Here is a 19,792-nt window from a genome sequence, read left to right on the forward strand (position 1 = left end):
CTGTCTTGATCACTTCAGACCGTACTACCGCAGCCTTCAAATCTCTGTTATTTATATAAATTTCCACATTAATTCTCTACTTTCAGTTTTGTGTGTGTGTTTTCTTTGTATTTCTTTGTATCTCCCTCACAGATGACCCATTTACTTTCTCTCAGCAATGTGCTCTCTTTGTTTACTTCTCAGCTTCTGTCGAGCATTAACTTTTATCTTTTTCTCCCTTCAGTTTAGTATTCCTGCCATAAGCCTATTTCCAGATTTTTTTTCCAGATTTTTTTTAAAAGTCTTTTTATTTTTGTCTTCCTGATTTTATTTTAGAAATAGGGACAACAGATAAGCCCCACAATGGTTATTTGGTTTATAGAAATGTCTCTGTGTCTAGTAATACTAATATATGAACCACAGAATGTTGACTGCTTACTTTAGTAACGCTTCACTTCTTAGACATTTCTTTTCTAATTTATTACAAAGATCTATGAGCGCTGAGATGCATTAGCTCACACAGTGGACTACTCGCGTGACTCCTATGGTTTAGGGACACTCAATAATTTATTGACCGCTGAACCCTTCCTCATCCTTTTCTCTCATCAGGCTACAGGGTGAGGGCGTTTCATTGATTTATAGACTAGATGCAACTTTTAAATACAAGTGTGGTTAACGGTTATCTTTATGGATCAGTTGGCATCTCTAAACATATTTACAGTGGAAGGGATTTCCTTATGGAAAGCAGGAAATAAGATGCGGATATGTCCTCAATAGTTTTCTGAATGCATCACGGGAAGAACAATCCACAGTGTTTTGTGAAATTATTTATGCTTGAGTTTTTTACATTTTGTCATATTAAATCACAAAGTAGTGCATAGTTGTGAAGTGAAGAGTGAAGGACTCATGGTTTTCAAATGTTTTTCCCAAAAGAAATCTGCATTGGCCTAAATTATGAAACACAATCCACAAGTTATTTCGATGATTACTCTGGCACTGTTATTGTCAGTTTTAAAGAACCAACATTTTATTTAATTTTTTAGGTTGCAGACTAAAGAAAAAGATAAATATTTTCTAAAAAGAGGAGGCATTCATTTTCTTGATGCTCTTCTGTTTGATTAGGACATTGCATCAACATTACTGCAATTTATTGTACTGTACATATGCCCAAATTAGCACAATGACTGAGTTATGATATTAATTCAAAATCATGTTTAAAAAAGCACATAGGTTTCACATACTGAATAAAGGCAAAGCAAAAGGGCATTTTTTTTCATTTAATCTATGTTGGAAACATTAGTTGGTTCTTTATTTATTTTAGCCAGTTACGCAGCTCCAGAGCCACAGATTGCAGATCCCTGAACGGCTTTAGAAAAAAGTAGGAAGCGGAAATTCATTTTGGTACAAACCATGCAGGAAAGCATGTAGACATGTGAATGAAGGCGCTCTGCTCAGATGAGAGAAGAACTAGTTTTCCACCGGCATGCTAAGTGTTATGTGTCGCAAAAAAGCTTATGGCTGGAAACCACAGAGGTGGTGGGATCAGACTGGGCATGTTTTTTCTTCAAGACACATCAATATTCAGGTCTTAAATTTTGACCTGAACTCAAGCTTAGTCTCTATGTGACTGAGCTTAAGCAATTTTGCAAAATTGTTGCATTTTTTTTAATAGTAAAAACCTTTTCACTATGCTTTAAAATTGTTCACAGCTCTGTGTTCATCATAAAGAATTCTAACAAAATATATTAACATTTTTAGTTTTATTGTGGCAAAACATGTGGACAAGTTCAAAGGGCTTAAATACTTATGTATGAACTGGAAAACAAAAACTTGCAGCTGCGTGTGTGAAGTCTTGTTGAGTCCTTTTCTTTTTTATAAGAAGCTAATGATAAAATCTGTTTCAGAATGCGGAACACTATAAAGCTCATTAGTAGACCATCTGGTGTGTTTGCTCGTCGTTCCGAGTGGTCGGCTTAAATTGCTCTTGAAATGAAAAGATGACTTGGTGCTGAGTTAGGGTGGACAGGGACTACTTTAGACCTTTAGGAAACCAAATTATCCTGTCACATTTACTGTGTTGCCCTTCAGCAACCTTAAAATGTCAGTCTGGTTTAGAGGTTTGGACAGGAACATTCTGTGTCAGAAAACCTGAACAAATGGTGACATTTTAGATTAAAGCAGTTGCAACATTGAAGGTCTGAGGAATTTATTATTATGATTTGACAGCTGAATCGACTGGTATTCAACACAACATAATGGCAAACATTTCTATCTAAAACTTTTGAAGCCATGAACTTTCCTTCTGGAAATGAATCCGCAATAATTGGGGTTTTAGAACTGGATTTATTTATCTTCCTCAAAAGATCAACAAATATGAAGAATCCATTTACACAGACCAATATTGTGGTTCTGGAAGCCATAGTCTGAATAATATGCAGCATTTAGTCTAAGGAGATTTGGTGGAGTTCATTTAAAAACTGTAAAGACTTTGATCTGATCAGTTAAAAATATGTTAAAATAACAAAAACATGATTTATTTCCCCATTAAATATATTTAGAAACAACTTCAAATGAATGAATAATGTAATCATTTTTACTGCAGTTTTACAATTTGACACTATAAATGTCAGCAGCCTGGGGTCCTTGTCCAGCCTTCTCTTTCACACTCCTTGTCTTTTTAGTTATTGCTCTAATTATTGACATGTGCATGTTTTAAATATTATAAAAATAGAAAATTGCAAACTAAGCTTGAAATCTTCTCATTTTTGTTTTATTGCCCTCAATGGAAAGACAGATTTGCTGCTTGTTCAGGTATTAACACTTTACTCATATTGTGACATTTTTAATATATGAGACTAACCTGTGAAAGAGATATCCACAGCTCACTGTCATTTCATCAGAGGAACAAGAACCAAGTAGTAAAGTGTTCAGAACGTTTTTAATCCATGTATCTCATTTTATTGCTGCTGCTTCATCTGCTTACTTGAGCGATGTGCTCCTACTTTGCATGTATATGAAGTTGCTCCCTACTTACTTGACCTTTCTGTGTAATATTCCCCTTTTCATGCTGTGCCCCATTTATTCTAATTCATCCCGATGTGACAATCAGACTAATTTGGATAAAGTTTGATGATGATTTTTATGTGAGGTGAATCATAACTGCAACATTTGTATGCGAACTGAGTGATCTCCCCATTACTTCCACAGTAAGAGCGCTGTGTTATTTAATTATTTAACACTTTATGGAAAAGATGATGCAAACATACATACACGTTATATGCCGTGAAAGAAATAGTACTTAACTCTTCATTAGAAAAGCATTGATGCCTGCTTTTTTTTTTCTTCTCTTTTTTTGACATCCACCATTCTGACTGCATTATTCATTATGCATATAGCTGCCTAATGGAGCTTGTGTTGCTCATCGGTGTGTGAATGTGAGTACAATGTCTGGGTAAAGCTAACATAGAGCAAGTGGTGTAAAGGTGCAGCAGTGCTTAAATCTTAACACCATAATGAATTTTGAACTTTTCTGTTACTAAAGAAAGGCATACAGTTTTCTAATTGTGTTTTGTACAACAAAAGGAACAAAATAGGGCTAACATACTGATGAGAATTTTTTTCTTCCTCTTCACACCTGAACAGTCCCCATAGAATGCATTATCATCCCCTATCAAGGAGTAGTGAACACATTATATTTCTGTGCAGAACAGTGTGTTTAATCTGATCTGATGAGGAGTACAGGAGCGTTTGTATCAGATGCACAGAGCAATGTTCAGGATCTAAACCTCAAAATCAGGTAACTGCTGTTAATGCAGATGGACTCGTTGTTTATATCCTTCCCTGATTTTTATCAAACTTTATCTCATATCCTATTACTTAGATTCATATCCTCCTTCTGTGTCCTTCCTCTCCCTTCCTCTTTGACATTCACTCTGGATTATTGATAGGCAAAGAGATCTAATCTGTCTTCCTGTGTCATCATTTGAGAGCTTTGGCTGTGAAGGGGAGAAGACAAAAACCACTGCGTCTGATTACTTTAAATCATTGTTAGCCTTTTCTTAATCTTAATATTCTGCATCTTTTGGTCTGTTCAATTTATCCTGGCTTGTTCTGCACCCATTTTATGGTTATCTTCTGCATTAACTATCTGAGCTATAATGTTTCCTTTCTTCTTTCTTTCAGTAAGTGTTAAAATGTCCCACCACTATACTACATACAGTATGCTTACTCTTCTTTTCAGAGGTGTTTTAAGTTGTGAAAAGAAAACAAAAGAAATGAAGTCGAATTTATTTTAAATAAGAGATTTGACCACCACTGGTGTGGAAGAAACACTGTCTATGCACCTTGTCTTCTCTCTGTGGCACATCAATACCTGATCAATAGTTCTGTCTGACTTTGTGAATGTGCTTGGTCTTCCAGAGTTGTTTTCCTTCGCAGCTATGCCCACAGAGAAGAAACTGGCATTTATGATGTCAGCAGCGTTGTGCTTCTGCCCAGCTTGTAGGATCATAAGCAAAATGCCATCTCCACCTGTATGCTGGGCATGGCTGCCCTGTGATTTGATACTTGGATTTGCTCTCCATCCACACGGCATTCTCTCTGTAGCTTTGTTCAGCCTCAATTGACTGGATGAATGGCGATAGAAACTCCACAGATGTACGACTGTGCGACTTGGCATGTGACTCACAGTAATGTACTGTACGTATGGCAATGCTGACCTTCATTCTTAGTGGTATGAGGGAATTTAGCTTGCGTTTGTGCATGCTGTGCCACGACGAGAGTTGAATCTGTTCTTGTTTACCATCATCTCATTATTTGCTTTCATGACACTGATAGTTAGTGAAAGGTAAACCTTAGCCCCATCCTCAGCGAACCCTCCCTGTCAGAGTGGATAATAGACTGCACTGCATAATGTGAGCCATGACGGGGTTCTTGAGTATATTCAAAGCTCTAAACATATTTTGGTCTTCTTGCTTATTCAAGAAGAGTAATTTCAAGGTTTATTCATTGGGTTCAAACTGGGTTCGAGTGGACTAGAAGTGTTGAAAGGTCCACTTACTTTACCAGCAGCATGGAGAAATATTACTGTGCTCAAAGCAGTAGTTGGGACATCATGTGTTACACAAGCATTAAATGACTGCATTATGATGTTTCTCACTCTGGAAGATTGCAGGATGACTGTACATATTTATAAATTACTTATACTGCAAATAGAATGCTTTCAACACTGGGTTGAATCCAAAGTGTTGGAGCAAGTAAACACCCATAACAAGCAGCTGAAATGCACCATGGTATCCTCTGCATGTTGCCTGAAATAAGGTGGATAGACCAACTGCCTTCCTCTCAATGCAAGAGGGTAAAGTTAATGTGAACTGCTAGGTTGATGCCAGGGTTATCAAAGAAAAAAGAATCAGGCTTCTGCAAAAGAGCCTACACAGCAAAAACAGACCACTTTAGACAGTCTTTGGAGTCAAATGAGTAATGCTGGACGATGCCATGCTAATCTACTCTGGGATTTGGCTCGAAACGACCTTCCAGGGTGCCTTACCTAACATCTTAATTACCTTTTTAAAAGGGAATACCTCTGAGATTTAGCTATCCTTCCTGCACAGCAGATAGGTTGTTCAGTCAAGAGGAGGTGATACGAGGTTACACTTCACTGGGCTGAGTCGCTTTGACCTACCTGCCCTCATGTACGCTCATGTAAAGCTTTCTGCGACATTTTGCCCTTGGTTTTTGGCACTTCTTGTTCCAATTGCTAGGGATCCTATGCAGTCTTTGAAAGTGTGGAAAAGTATAGAATATGGTTGAATATCTTCCTTAGTGGACAAAGGCCAGTATGAGATTTGAATTTACATGGTCTAATGACGATGAGTAAAAAATGCCACATTTTCACAGTATTTGTACAAAATGTCTAAACTTAAATCTTTAACATTATCTAATAGTTTCTATTCAAAACCGAAAATCAATAGTCATTCATATTGCTTCTAAAATTAGTTATTTAACACATATAGTCATAAAAATCTTACTTGTTACATGAAGAATTTGTTATATTAACTTTTACATTTAAAAAAATAATTTTTTTACTTTTACATAAAAAAATTACATTTGGAATACAGACTTGCTAACATTGTGGATTTTAAAATGTTTATTAAATATCTAGTAAATAAGTCAGGGTATCTGCTCAGGAAGCTAGCAGTCAGCTGCTTAACAGACATGTCACTCAAACCTTTACAACTGAAGTTTTAAAAAGTATTGATTTAATAAGAAAAGAGTGATACTCCTTTAGTTTGGATACCATGACAGTGAGTGTTTTAAAAGCTTTGTTCTTCAGTGCAAGAAAAATCTGTAGGCAGAAAGGTTTGTCCTTGCTAGTGGGAGTCTGTGTAGTGGCCTTTATGCAGCCAGGGCTGATAAACTGTTAGAACAGTATGATGCAGCATTTTAATGGTTTTGAAGCTATAACTTTTTAAAACCTTGGAATATCTTGGTTCTGATAAATGCTTCATACCTGATACCGAGACATCACAAATATGCATTGACTACGGCAAAAAGGTGTTTGGGTTTCTGGACCTAAATCCTTTTTCCATTATGTAAAAAAATCTAAAGAAAGGGCTGGGTTATTGACAGAGTACTCACAGATAAATGCAAATCCATTAAACAATCAAAAGATGGAAATTTCAGTGCTTTTTTGGCCTCCAGCCAATGGATGTCGAACTCAATTCTTAAAGAGCCGATGTCCTGCAGTGTTCCAGGTTCAATGCACCTTAAATCAAATGAACCAGGTTTCTGCAGAAGTTGTTGATATTCTGAGGAAGAAATTCAGACATTACTTATGGCTTGTTGCAACAGTCAAATCTGAAATATGAAGCACAGCAACTCTCGAGGACTGAAGTTGGACACCCCAGTAGACCTGAGCCTTGTAGATCAGGATTTGAACATTGCTTCGGTCTTAGCGCGACACTCAGGAGTTGTGCGGCAAATATCACGGTCGGACAGTGGGAAGTGGGCGGTTGTCCCGTCAGACAGTCACTTACAACCATAGACACACAAAAAATCTCATAAAACCACTTATGGAGTCTATGCAAGCACACCGCACGGAGCAGGAAACTCATGAGGTCTAAATGACTGTGTCTCTTAGTGCTGGAGTATTAAACTATATCTGTGGTTCTTAACCTGGGTCTGGTTTAGATTCAATAAAATTATTACAAACATAAATTGTGTTTTCAAGAATCTGATATGTGATAATCCCATATTATAAAATTTTAAATAATGTTGATCTAAATCAGCTCAACTGCCAAAAAAGTGTGAAATGTTCCTTTGTCTTGCTATCAGATTGGAAGCCAACTACCTGCTTCATGATCTGTGGAACATACAGAAACCCCAAGTAGAAAAATGTTCAGTTTTTTTTTTTTATATACGGAGAATTTCAATAAAAACACTGCATGAAATTATTATGAAAGGAACTCCGAACAGTCCTTTTTTTCCTCTCTTTTTTTTAATCTAAGCTCGCCAATTTAATTGTACAAAGTTAAAAAGAATCCTCTTTTTACTAGTATAGTTTTCTTTTTTATTAAAGCATTACATTCCGACTCCCACCATATACTCTCCATCATCCTCCTGCCCCCTCTCTTGGGTGGAGGTGATAAAAGTCACTCACAAGGGCACTGAGAGATAATACAACACTAGATAGTGACAAATAGGACAGCAGGGACTTGGCAGTTGTCCAGGCTCATCGTGCACACGTTCTGGCAGACGAGGAAAGGTGAGAGATAACCCCTAAATCTGATTGAAATCGCAAAGATATAACGAGATTTAGCAGAACCTAAGTAAACGTCAGTCCCATTTTCTTAAAGCTTTCAGTCTCGCTGCCATGCCGCTTCAAAGGGGACATTAGTTTGACTGTATGGATATTTAATTATCTTTGGCTGATCTTAAATTCTCTTTGGTATCTTGTGCCAGCAGGTTAAGCCAACTAAGTCCATTAAAGAGTGCAGAATGAGTCCTTTGCCTACCTTTTTATGACTGCTTTAGGAGAGGGAGTCCAGCACTGTGGAGGAATTTAGTTTCTAATAGATGAGAGCAGTCATAATCCAGCAAATCTTCATTTTAAAGGTTATGTCAATCAAGTGTGGAATCATTGTTTATTAGCAGCAAAGTTTTGGCTTGTAACATTAACTTCTCTTTCTCCTGAGATCTTTTTACCTTGATACAGTCAAGGTTGGTTTACAGGAATCCAGGACTAATTTATAGCTCAACTCCCTCTTTCTCCTTCTTGTCAGTCTCACTCTCGCTTCTCTGCTTCCTCTTGTCTCTTTCCGAGAGATTGGCAGGTCTTTAGGGTTTTAAGGCGCTTAGTTTTCCATGTTCCTTCCTCCTGTCTCCCGCCGTTAGGCTGACTGGCAGTAATTATATCTGAGTTGGGCCCTGGTTGATCCCGACGACCCCAAGGACGTGACGACAATAAAAGACAGAGAAATGCAAAAAGATTACAAGAAGGAAAAAAAATAAGATAATGAAGACAGCGAGACTGAAACATGCAGTAAAAGGAAGTCAGGAATGATGCACATCTCTGCAGAGTAAGAAATAAATGGAGGGAGATAGGCTGGACAAGGTTACACTTCACTGATTCCTGACAGGTTTTTTTTTTTCATATTCCCTTTCTTCCCTCTTGTTCCTTCCTGCATCACAGGTATGGGAACTCAGTATTCATCGTTGTTCACTCGAGCAGCCTTGTTCGCTAAGAAAACGTGTTTTTGTCTTCACTCCTCTCAGCTGCAGCCAGGTGTTTCTCTTCAAACATCAGCTGTCTTCCAACAGGTTTCAGTGCTCAGCTGTTAAATTGTGAGATAAAATCAAAAGATTTGTTTTTATCTTGATGGATGAAGTTGCATTTCTATATAGCTTTTCACCAGTTCTGTCTGCAAATATAACCATCTTGCACAGTCAGAAATGTATATTCAACAGTCAATAGCATCAATGTGTATGTGTGGGTGTTGTTCTGTTATGGACTGGTGACTCAGTGTACTCTTGCCCAATGACCACTGGAAATAGACACCAGCCTCCCTGCAATTCTGTTAGAACAGCGGTAGGCACTCCTGGTCCTGGAGGGCTGGTGTCCTGCAACTCTTAGATGTCTCCCTGGTCCAACACGCTTAAATCCAGCAGATGAATCACCTCCTAAGTTCAGTGAAGTTCTTCAGTGTCCTGCTAATGACCTCATTATTTGACTCAGGTGTGTTGAAGTAGAGATACATCTAAAAGTTGCAGGAGACCGGCCCTCCAGGACCAGGAGTTACCCACCCCTGTGCTAGAATAATCAGAAATAGACGATCAATGGATTTTTTTAAATTTCTGAGCTTATTTTAACCAGCACACCTTCTTTTTGTTTATATAAAGTCCAGAAGAATCTTAAATTTAAATCTCATTCTTGTTGAGAGAGTAAAAATGCACTGGGGAAAATGAAATTAATTTTTCCCTGCTCTCCTGAAAGCTTTCTCTTACATTGTTCTCTAATAAAGATTTTTTTTTTTTTTTAACATCAGAAAGAAATGAAAATGACATTTGTTACGCCTTGTTCCACTTTTAGTTCTATAATCAGCAAATCTCTCTTTGTTTCAATAACTATATTCACATGAGCTGACAAGATTTGAAAGGGAAGTTCAATTAACACAAAAGAATTGGATACTGCTTTGAATATGCTGTGAGTCTGTAGTTACTTACAGACTCGTAATAAACTGAAATCATCAAGTGCATTTTCTTACCCAGCTGTAGTGCAGTCAAAATGACATGTATTGTTTTTACAACACTTATTCATTTAACTTCCGTTCAGGCTTGCAGCTCACATTTTTTTATTCATTCCAATTTTCAGGCCTGTAATCGAGAAATCTATGAAGAAAGAAGTGTTAAAGAAAGCATGCAGAAGACAGCGCAGAACTGACTTTTTTTTTATTGATAGGGAGCAAATCAGGAAAAATGAAATAAAAACTTAGCAGACTTTCACCTAACAAAAGGGATTTATTGCTCTGTGGTTTGCTGCAGTGATGAATAACTGATGAATTCTAAAAAAATTATTCTTGTAAGAAGTAGTGCAGTTGTTCAAATATCTGCTCTGGCTCTGACCAGCATTTATTATTTTTTTTTTTTTATTCAAGCAGACGCTCACGTATATTTATATTCTTACATTTACATCATATCGTGCAGCACATTTTAAGCCCAACTACAGATTAACTGCAACTTGGTCTGCAGTTGGGTCTTTGTGTCAAAAACATGAAATTTCCCCCTCCAAAAAGGATCCAGGAGCTAATGTTGCACTGCTAATTGGAAGCAAAGTAAAAATACCGATATCCATTTAGACGACTGTGGCTGAGTAGGAAAATTTGAAAGTTGTGTGTGTGATTTCAGCTTCCCCCTGGCACTTTACCCTAAGTTGTTTATGTAGGAATGAGTGTGATTAGCTGAATGTAGGTCTAGGTTGAAGTGCTGTAAGCGGTCGCTATGACTGGAAAAGCTTTTGATATAAATTTATTTAATTAACCATTTATATACATATAGAGTAATGCCTTCTTGCTTTGGAAAGACAGGCTTTCCTAAGAGTTTAGTTGTGTCTAAACAGTGTGTTTTAAACTTAAGTACCTGTTGGCAATTTATTTGTTTCATACTATGATATGATGTGGAGGTATGGCTGTTTTGATAAAAACAATTTGCTCTTTTACATGTACTCAAATATGTACTTTTTATTTCTGTATCTGTTTTAACCACTGATTATTTTTAATCATTTCTGCTCCATGGAGCCTTTTCTTGAACAATGCAGCCATGTATAAGTGATTTACCAGATACTGGTTGTCTGTGGCACAATCGGGTTGCTATTAACCCCTAATAAATGGGCTTCTTGCCAATCCATCCAGGCATGAAATAACACTGCAACTCATGCTAGATGTAATTACTATTCACTGTTTTATCTTTGGTTCTCTTGACAAATGAGTTTTGGGCCTAACAGTAACTCGCTTGTGATTTAGCACTTTTAAATAGATTCCCAAAGATCTTGAGGTAATGTTTCTCCTCCTCTTTAATTCACATTACATTGCATTAAATTACCCCTTAGCGGAATAAAAGCCCAGCGACTCCATTTCACTGTTGGACAGTAGCTCTGCTAGAGATGACAAACCGCAGGTCAGCTTTGATTCAAAGTGCATAAGATGCCTCATGGCGTTCATTGAACTGCACTTTGACCCTGAGCTGACAAGTTGGCTGCTTTGCCATGTCACAGCTAACATCCATCCATCCAACAGAAGAGGAAGAGTGGAGGGCATGATGAGTGAGACACATTCCATATATTCATGATTTAGGGGTTATACAAACAGGAACCAGTCTGGTAAGAGTTATTTTTCCAGAAATTATGTGCTCCCTCTTTGAATATGCACTCAGCATAATTAGAAATCACAGTGAAGTAGCTCGATCTCCCAGAATCATCATTGCATCAGCCATCTGTTTATAGCATGTCTAGAGTTGGTAAGCAGATTGTACACATTAGAGTAAATGTCAATATAGTTCATTGTAAAGATTTTATGTGAGCAAAGATAGAAAAAGCTGATTAGCTAAAATTCTCCCTTTCTCTCCTGACCAGCGGCGTCCAGCTTCAGTTTTTGCCGTGCCTCCCTGGAGCACACGGTGTCTGCTGAGGAGCTGAGCTACCAGCTGCCGCGTCGGGCCGGAGGCAGCAACCTGACCTGGCACAACAGCCGCGGCCAGAAGACAGCGCACACGCGCACCGTCAAATTACTGCAGCAGCCGGGCACGGAGGGCATCCAGGTAGAAGCCTTTCTGCACAAACAGAGCAGAAACTGAGTGCATCCAGTCCATGAAACTAACTCCAAGTGGCGGTTTTGCTCGCAAAATGAGGTCAAACATATTTCGGTAATCAAGTGCTCTTTAAGATAATCTCTTATCAGAAATATGTTTGGCGTTCTCAACCATCTTTTTCTTCTTGCACCTCACTGCTCACATCTACTTCCATATCCCACTCCAGTATCTTCAGTCAATGCAGTAATTTTTGATTTAAATATCAGAAACAAATATTTTTCTCTCAATGAAAATGCCAAGCAGTCTCCTTGATCTGTGAGATAAACTTCAGAATGTCTGGGTATTGGTGTGTGGCTATAGTAGGACCCAAATGCATACAAGACTGAAGTGATTACAGACAGATTTTATTAGTAGTAAACTGAAAGTAACCTAAAGGAACTCAAACCAGCATTGAGACAAAACAGTGATGCGCTGAAAACTCTCAGATACGTATATGATTTAGTACCACATGTAAAAGTGGAGTAAATCATATCTTTAGGGAGTGAAGCGATTGGAACTGGGCCGTTCAAACTATCATAAAAAAGTCGGATTTGGATCATTGGCAAAAAATAAAAAAATTGGATTTGGGTTGCATGTCCCTGTTGTGCAAATATAGCCGTACTTATAGGTAGAAGAAAATAGTACCTTAAATCATCAAAATAAATAGAATTTAAGGACTTAGTTTTTGTTATCTTTTCAAGTTTTAAGAGTTATTTACCAAATGACAGTGATTCTGAAGTCTTACCTGGAGCCTTCTGGAGTAAATTTTCTCATTTGTTCAGTTTTAAAACAAATTGAGAGATCTACCTGTGAGATGTCATTGGAGATGGGCCAAAATGTTCAGTATCAAACCTGCACCTCCCCAGATCAAATCTCAACCTTGACAGAATGCATAATAGCTTTAGCTTGTACAAATTGCTGCCTGATCTTGGTTGATTCTGCAGTGGTAGAACCACCTGAGAAGAACAGGTTATGTAACAGTCGTACAAGTTCTGATGTAATGGTGCTTGTGCGGTCTAAGTGAGTCAGAAAGTAAGAGCTGATGTTTAATGTTTAAAATGTCTGAAATATTTCTCTATTTTACAGATAAATGTTTCTCACCAGGGATTTAAGTTCTAAAAGCCGAGTTTAAACACCAGATATAAAACTCATTTGAGTGCTGTCAGGCATGTGAGGAATACTTTGTGGCTTATCATCGTAGCCATACAATGAAGGCAGCCGCTGCACCATTTAGTTGGAAACATTGCTTTATTGAAACTTTACTTCCTTCTAAAGCAAATGAGAAGTGAATCAAAATGAAAAATGACTATATTAGAGCGGATTGAATGCATCGGACCTAAAACGGCATGTGAATCAACTCCCTCTTTCCATTTAAATATTTGAATGACAGAGAGCAGATAGCCCGTGGATGTCCTTTCTTTCATTGTCCGACCGCTTTTTGAGAAAGTTTGTAATTCAGAGGCTGTAAAACATACACACTGTCCTCAGTTTGTTTAATAATTCATAAAAGAGAGCCCTCTTAGCTGCAACAGCTGTAAAAGGCTTAATAAGAGACGAGTGAAGAGCTGTTTCCGTGTGATTACACAAAGCTTGGATAATTAAAGCTCCTTTATACCATGAGAACTAAAGCTTATCACCTCCTTGTGGCGACAAGTTTCTTTTTGCATTATTTAACAAATGAGAGTGGTGTCCAGCTCTACGTGCATTTATAAAATACCACAGTCTCTGCTCATATAACTGTAATGATAAGAAATGTGTGTTTTTTGGGGTGCAAATGGGCGTGCACATGTTGTGTTAACTGCTTGTGTGTGCATGCGGTCCTCTCAGGACGGATGATTAGATTATTCTCCATTAAACTGGCTGGGCACACACAGGCCTTAATGAGGGAGCCGTTTAAATAAAACACGGCTCAGTTTCTGGATGTAAGGTAGGACCTGGGGAATCCTTTTTATGTGCTTAACAAAGCTAATAAAGCACGTTATGCATTGCTGTGCAAACTCCCAGTCGGGGTGATGAGAGATAATGATAACAGAGGAAGGAGAGGTGGTAGTGGGAGTGTTTATCCATGCACAAACCTGATTGTTAGTATCAAAGATGTCCACAGATTCTATGTGTCACTGGATCAGATAGAGCGTAGCGACACATACGGTCACTAACAACCATATATCCTGTTTTCAGTGATTTGGAAGAAATAGGAGAAAGGCAAAACAAATTACAATTATCCAGACAATCCAATAACAAAATTATTTAGCCTTTATTATTTAAATAATAACTGTTTCACATCCAGTTAAATAATAACTGGATTTTTATTTAACTGGATGTGAACCAATACACCAACCTCTCTGCTTGCTGATTTTTTTCCAAATAATGAGGTACTGTCTCATCGGTGCACCTTCTGTGCCATCCGTGCCTTGGCTGCTGTTTGGATAACCAGATGGGGGCTAAGGGAGGGTTTTCTGTGCACGGCTCATTTTGCTGTCTGCCACACAGCTTGTGGGTGAACGTTTAGATGAGACCGGGGACTAGGTGGAATAACAAAGACACAATTTAAGAAGTCTCCTTTTCTCTGAAGCAGGACTGAGCTTATTACAGGAAGCAAAGCTTCTTCTTCGTGCGCTAATTTGCTTTGCTTTGGTGGGCGAATAAGAAACACTGCTCTGTGATTATTTTTACCTTCTCATTACCGAGTGCTGTGGCTGACCTTTTGAGCTGACACTGACACAAAGAATTGAATTAATGGAGAAAACACACACGCATGTAATTTGCAGACCTTTTTTTATTAGAGATGACATCTTTTAGTCATCTCTAGTCTACTGTATTCTCACCACAGTTATACATTTTCAGTATAAATATTTACAATGTTCGTGGGGTTTGGTTAATATTATTTTGCATTCTACTTTTAAGTAATGGTATTTATGCTGATTCTCTCTTAGCAGGGGGCAATTTCTCAGAATGAGAGTAGTTTATATTATTAGGGCTGGATTATACTCACCATTTCTGCCCTTTCTAATGAAATGGAAGCACATGATTTTGAGAAGCATATTCTCTTGTTAAGTTTTTTCCATTTCTCACAAGCATTTTCACAGTTCAGTATAAGTAGAGAAAAAACATTTTGCAAAATGGTTGGAATCGACTTGCAAAAATAGACCCGTAAAGCCAAACTTAGTAGTTAAAATTTAAAATGGGAACATACTATTTCTACATTTCTACAGTTGTTGACAGATTTTTTCTGCAGCACTGTCAACTGCGGCGATTCAGCTGCAGCTCCCCTTATGACATGACAGACAGAGATTAAAATCTCAGTTGGATTAAGCAAAGCATTCTCCCTACTCTCCATTCAGCCTACCTGTTACCTGCCATAATTCTGTATCTGTCTTGGTCTGTCGAAGCCCAAATAAGCCACAGACTTCAATAGTTTTCTGCTTCTGTGTTTCCTTTGACGTAATCGCAAACATCCCACCAATAATAACAAATTCCGTCACTTAGTTACTGCATTTGCAACAAAGAGTGTTGTTTTGTGTTGTATTATTTAGTCTGGATATGGAGTCACAAAATCCTAGAAATCACACAGCCACCTGCAGGGAGCCTCGTGGTCCACAAGCTGACGAGTTCTGTGAAGCTTATGATCACCTTGGTTGTTTAAAACCGTGATGATGAAGTGCAGAAAACAGACAGACACACACAAAAAATAAGAGCTGCTGGGCAAGGAGCCAGAAATGCTTGAGTGTATATTGTCCTTGTCCTGGCACTCAGTGATGGCGTGCACTCTTCAAGACACATGTTTGACTCATGCTAAATAGAGAGCTTTGCGAAAATCCCATCTGGCTCTTTGTCTACCCACTGAGAGGCTGCTCATATTTGCATGAGTGCCAACCTTTTTAAACACTCAGAGTCCTGGGGACAGGCAAAAACAGAGCTGCACAAAAGCTGGCCAAGGTTGACAGTTCACACACTTCTACAAAGTTACTTACACAAGAACAGTCAAGTAGACACTTGACAAAAAGCCACTGAAGCATTTACGATTCCGTAATCTGACACTTAAACAAAGGCACGAGACTAGACTGAGCAGGGCGAAATAACGGGGTGCTAAACGGTGGGATCGAAACAGTGGGATCGAAAATGGGGGCCGAGGAAGGATTTTGTGCAGAGAGGGACGAGGGAGGGAGGAGGATGAAGGAGATACGTTGGATCATATGTCATGATCTGCCAGGGTCTTTGGGATCAGAGAGACAGATTGCAGATCCAACTCTATAATGACAGCAGAGCAAGAGTTCGATGGGCACCAAAGATTGGGGAAAGGGAAGGAGTTGTTTGGTCAGACAGCAGATTGCAGGGATGATAGAGGAGGAGTGTTTAGTATCCTGCTGAGGGATGAAGTGACAGCCAGAGAAGATTTACAGCCGAGAAAGAAAGTAAGGAGGCAGAACATGATATGCATACCATAAAAAAAATCAATCTATTCAACCTTGTACTGTAGAATTTTTACCGCTATTAGCATTGAATCGATCGTCAGTCTCACGCAGGGTTTAACAGGCAGCCATCGGAAGAGGTGTGTTATCGGTCGCAAAGAATGAATTTAGCAGATTCCCCACGCTCTCTTCACTTCCAGCTAATCCCTAATTAACTACACACGAAGACACTGCAAACACACACGCACACACTCAAAATTACTAACGGAGGACAAAGCTCACAGAAGTCAAGGTAATGCACAGACCGAAGAGACAAGAAGATGAAAAAGGAAGAAAAAAAAGATGTGGAGTGAGAGTGTCAGGCGGAGGAGCCTGAGATTTATGTGAAATGAGTGGAGGAGTATATGGGACATGATAGATCAAAAGGAGCAGTGAATGGCAAAAAATGCTGTTTCAGTATACAAACAGAATGATCAATGGAAAAGTACTGAGAAAGTCAGATTTTGATATAGGGAAGGATGGACAGAAATGCACAAAAAAAATACTCTGAAATACTGATATGTGAACCTGCATATTGTTTATTCAGAATTTAGCGGAGGGCTACAGACCGATTCTTTTTAAATCAAAATAGTCTTGTCTCTAAAACAGCACAATGAGTTAAACATTTAGAATTAGCTAACCATGTTTTTTTTCCAGCCTACATCAATCAACTCTTACTTTGAAAGTTTGACACTTTCTCCTTTCTGGATTTCACTCGTAATTCTTTGAGTATACGGTAATACTGTACCTTAAAAAAAAAGCAGTCAGACCTTTTCAACTATTTCACATTTTTGTCATGTTACAACTTCAAATGCCAGTGTAGTTTGGGGGAATTTTATGGAGTGGGGAGATCAGATGAAAGGCCCATGATGGAGGAAATACAGAAATCCACAACTCAGTTGGGAGGATCTGTCAGCTGTGGGTGCTGAGAGATTCATATATGTGGCCTTTATGGAAGAGTGTCGAGAGGAATGCTTTTGTAAAAAGAAATCCATAAGAAATCCTATTTATAGTTTCCCGCAAGCCATATAGAGACCACAGTAAACACTTAGAGGAAGGTGCTTTAGTCAGAGAAGGAAATCAGACGTCTTAGTCGTCTATATATTTGTGTAAAAGTAATACTGCATTATCTTTATCTTTATAATAAAAGTGGTGCTGGCAGCATTATGCTGTCGGGATGCACTCTTCATTACAGACTTGATAGGAAGATAGATAGAAGGCGGTACAAGAAGTTCACTTTCAGCAGGACAACAACGCTTTAATGACTATTATTGTCTCAAGTTATTTAACACCTTATTACAACCAATCAGGAGCTTCGTTAGCTGTACAAAGCGAGCTTGAGATAAAATGTCTCAGATACATGGTCTGATGAAGTTTCATTTATTATTTCTGTACATAAGCTGTATTTTTTTTATTGCATAATGTCTTGAGACATTTGCTGTGAATTGGCACTATATAGATAAACTTAGTTAGCAAGTGTTACATTAATAAAACAGAATAAGAACCTGCCATATAAGAGTTTGTCTCTCTCCAGATAGATTCGTATTTTTCTGCAACTGCCAGCTTCTTTCCTTTTACTTCCCAGTCCATATCCTCAACATTTTATAGACTGCCTCAGCAGATGCAGCCTCTGCTGTGCCCCTACCCTTTCTGTCTTTCTTCTATATGTAACAAATGAGGGACCTCCTCCAGCTGGACAGAAGTAGGTCTCAGGAGGAGCTGCGAGGTAGCAAAGGGTGAGCAGGGACGAGACGGATCCGGCCAGAGGAGATGCAGTCTGATGGATGGCCAACAAATGGAGCGAGAAGAGTGAGGGATGGAAAAAAGAGAGAGACAGAGGGATGATTGGGAACTATTATTCCATTTCCCTCTTGTCTGGCTTCTTGATGATGAAGGCCATTATTCACACTCGGAGTATAAGCTAACTCTACAGCTCACAGCATTCCCTCCCTTTTTTTGTCCTATTTTATATGCGTTCACCTTTTCTGTCTGTTTCACTGAATGCCATTTGCTTAATTTTTATTATATATGTACAAGTAGTTCTGAAACAAATGTAAACCATTTGAAATTTGCAATAAAATTACTACACCTATGTACTACATTACCAATTCATCTGCCATTTTGAACTTGAGTGGCACCCCATTCTTAATCCATACATATAATAATATGATTTTATGTGACAGCTTACACTTTTCTAGAAAGGCTGAGAGAGTAAAACTGTTTCATATTGGGTTCAGTTATTTGGTTAATTTTACTAATTTGCTATGTAAAAAGAATATAACTGTCTGGTTTCCTGTTGTATAAGCAATAATTATCCTCTGTTTGTCTTATTTAATAATCCAGAGGAGTAACCAGTTCCATATCTTCTCAAACTCAATCCCAGCTAATGACTGGGCTCAGCTGTAAATTTTCTGAAGCTGACTTGCTCAGAAACATGTGTGTAATTGGAAAACAGGCCCACTGGAGAGGGGAAATGTAGATGTTTTCAATTAAGTCCAATAAAGCAGATCACACTTGGCTGACCAGCCCTTAAGATTCGATAGCTTATTAAAAGAGAAGGTAATTGAAGCTGTATATACAAATGTACAGCGCTCACTGCATGAGAGCCAAATTGAGATGTGCAGCTTTTCTGCAAGCTGACCATTCTGTTCTCAATGAAAGTGTGTCTATGTTGCATCTGTGCATATGACATTTCAGCATACTTAATCTCATTAAACGCAGTCAGCTATTGAGCGCAACATTTGGCAGCCGTTCAGTGCTTTTTTGTTGAAAATAAGCCAAAGTCTTTGTTTTAGAGTCGGCTCAGCCAGGACACAATTGAATGGATTAGCTATGAGAGTTAGTAACTTCTAATGAGAACTGAGGGGACGGGGTGATCGTTGTGTTTTCTGCTGTTACGAGCCGGTTGTCACTTTGTAATATCCAAATTAATTTCCTGCAATTGACTCATGTAAAGGAAGGTTTGTGTTGGCTTCAAGCGTGTGTGGGTTAGTGAACGGAAAACAAGAAATGCAAAGAGACAAATGAAAGTGAAACTCTTAGACAAAAATCTTAGAAGAAACACCATGAGCAGGTTTTTTTAATACAGTGTTCCTCTTAATCAGGGGTTCTGAGGTGAACATAAGATGCTAATTCAAATTTAATTCAACATCTGTTTGCCTGTTTATGCCCATAAGGTTTCAAACCTTAATCTCACTAATGAATCAAGCTACATGTGATCTAATTGTGTTGATTAAATTTGTTCTGTATAAAGCAAATTATGCTGTCTTTTTAAGCGGATAAATCAGAAAAACATTTTTGGTTTGGTAGAGTTAAGGAAAAATGTCAGTCAATATTACAATTTGTTGGCAATTAGATGACTGTTTTCCTATTACTATTTTCCTGTCTCTGGTTTATATTACCGGGAGTAGTTTGCTTTAAAATTGTGGTATTTGAATGCATCCCTTCATCTTGTTTCAACATAATGTGACAATCCTGCATGGTGAAATGAGCTACATCAGTTACTGCATGTGCTGTTTATCTGG

At 38.3% G+C, this 19,792-nt stretch overlaps 1 protein-coding gene across 1 annotated transcript in view; it reads left to right on the forward strand.

The window, feature by feature from the left end:
* samd10b (sterile alpha motif domain containing 10b) overlaps nt 1-19,792 on the forward strand; it is a 48,625-nt gene that overhangs the window by 13,915 nt on the left and 14,918 nt on the right. The window contains exon 2 of the mRNA XM_044114722.1: nt 11,606-11,790. Coding sequence (XP_043970657.1) covers nt 11,606-11,790 — 185 coding nt within the window. The remainder of the gene's footprint in view (nt 1-11,605; nt 11,791-19,792) is intronic.

Source organism: Gambusia affinis, linkage group LG01, assembly GCF_019740435.1.
Source record: "Gambusia affinis linkage group LG01, SWU_Gaff_1.0, whole genome shotgun sequence".
Lineage (NCBI taxonomy): Eukaryota > Metazoa > Chordata > Actinopteri > Cyprinodontiformes > Poeciliidae > Gambusia > Gambusia affinis.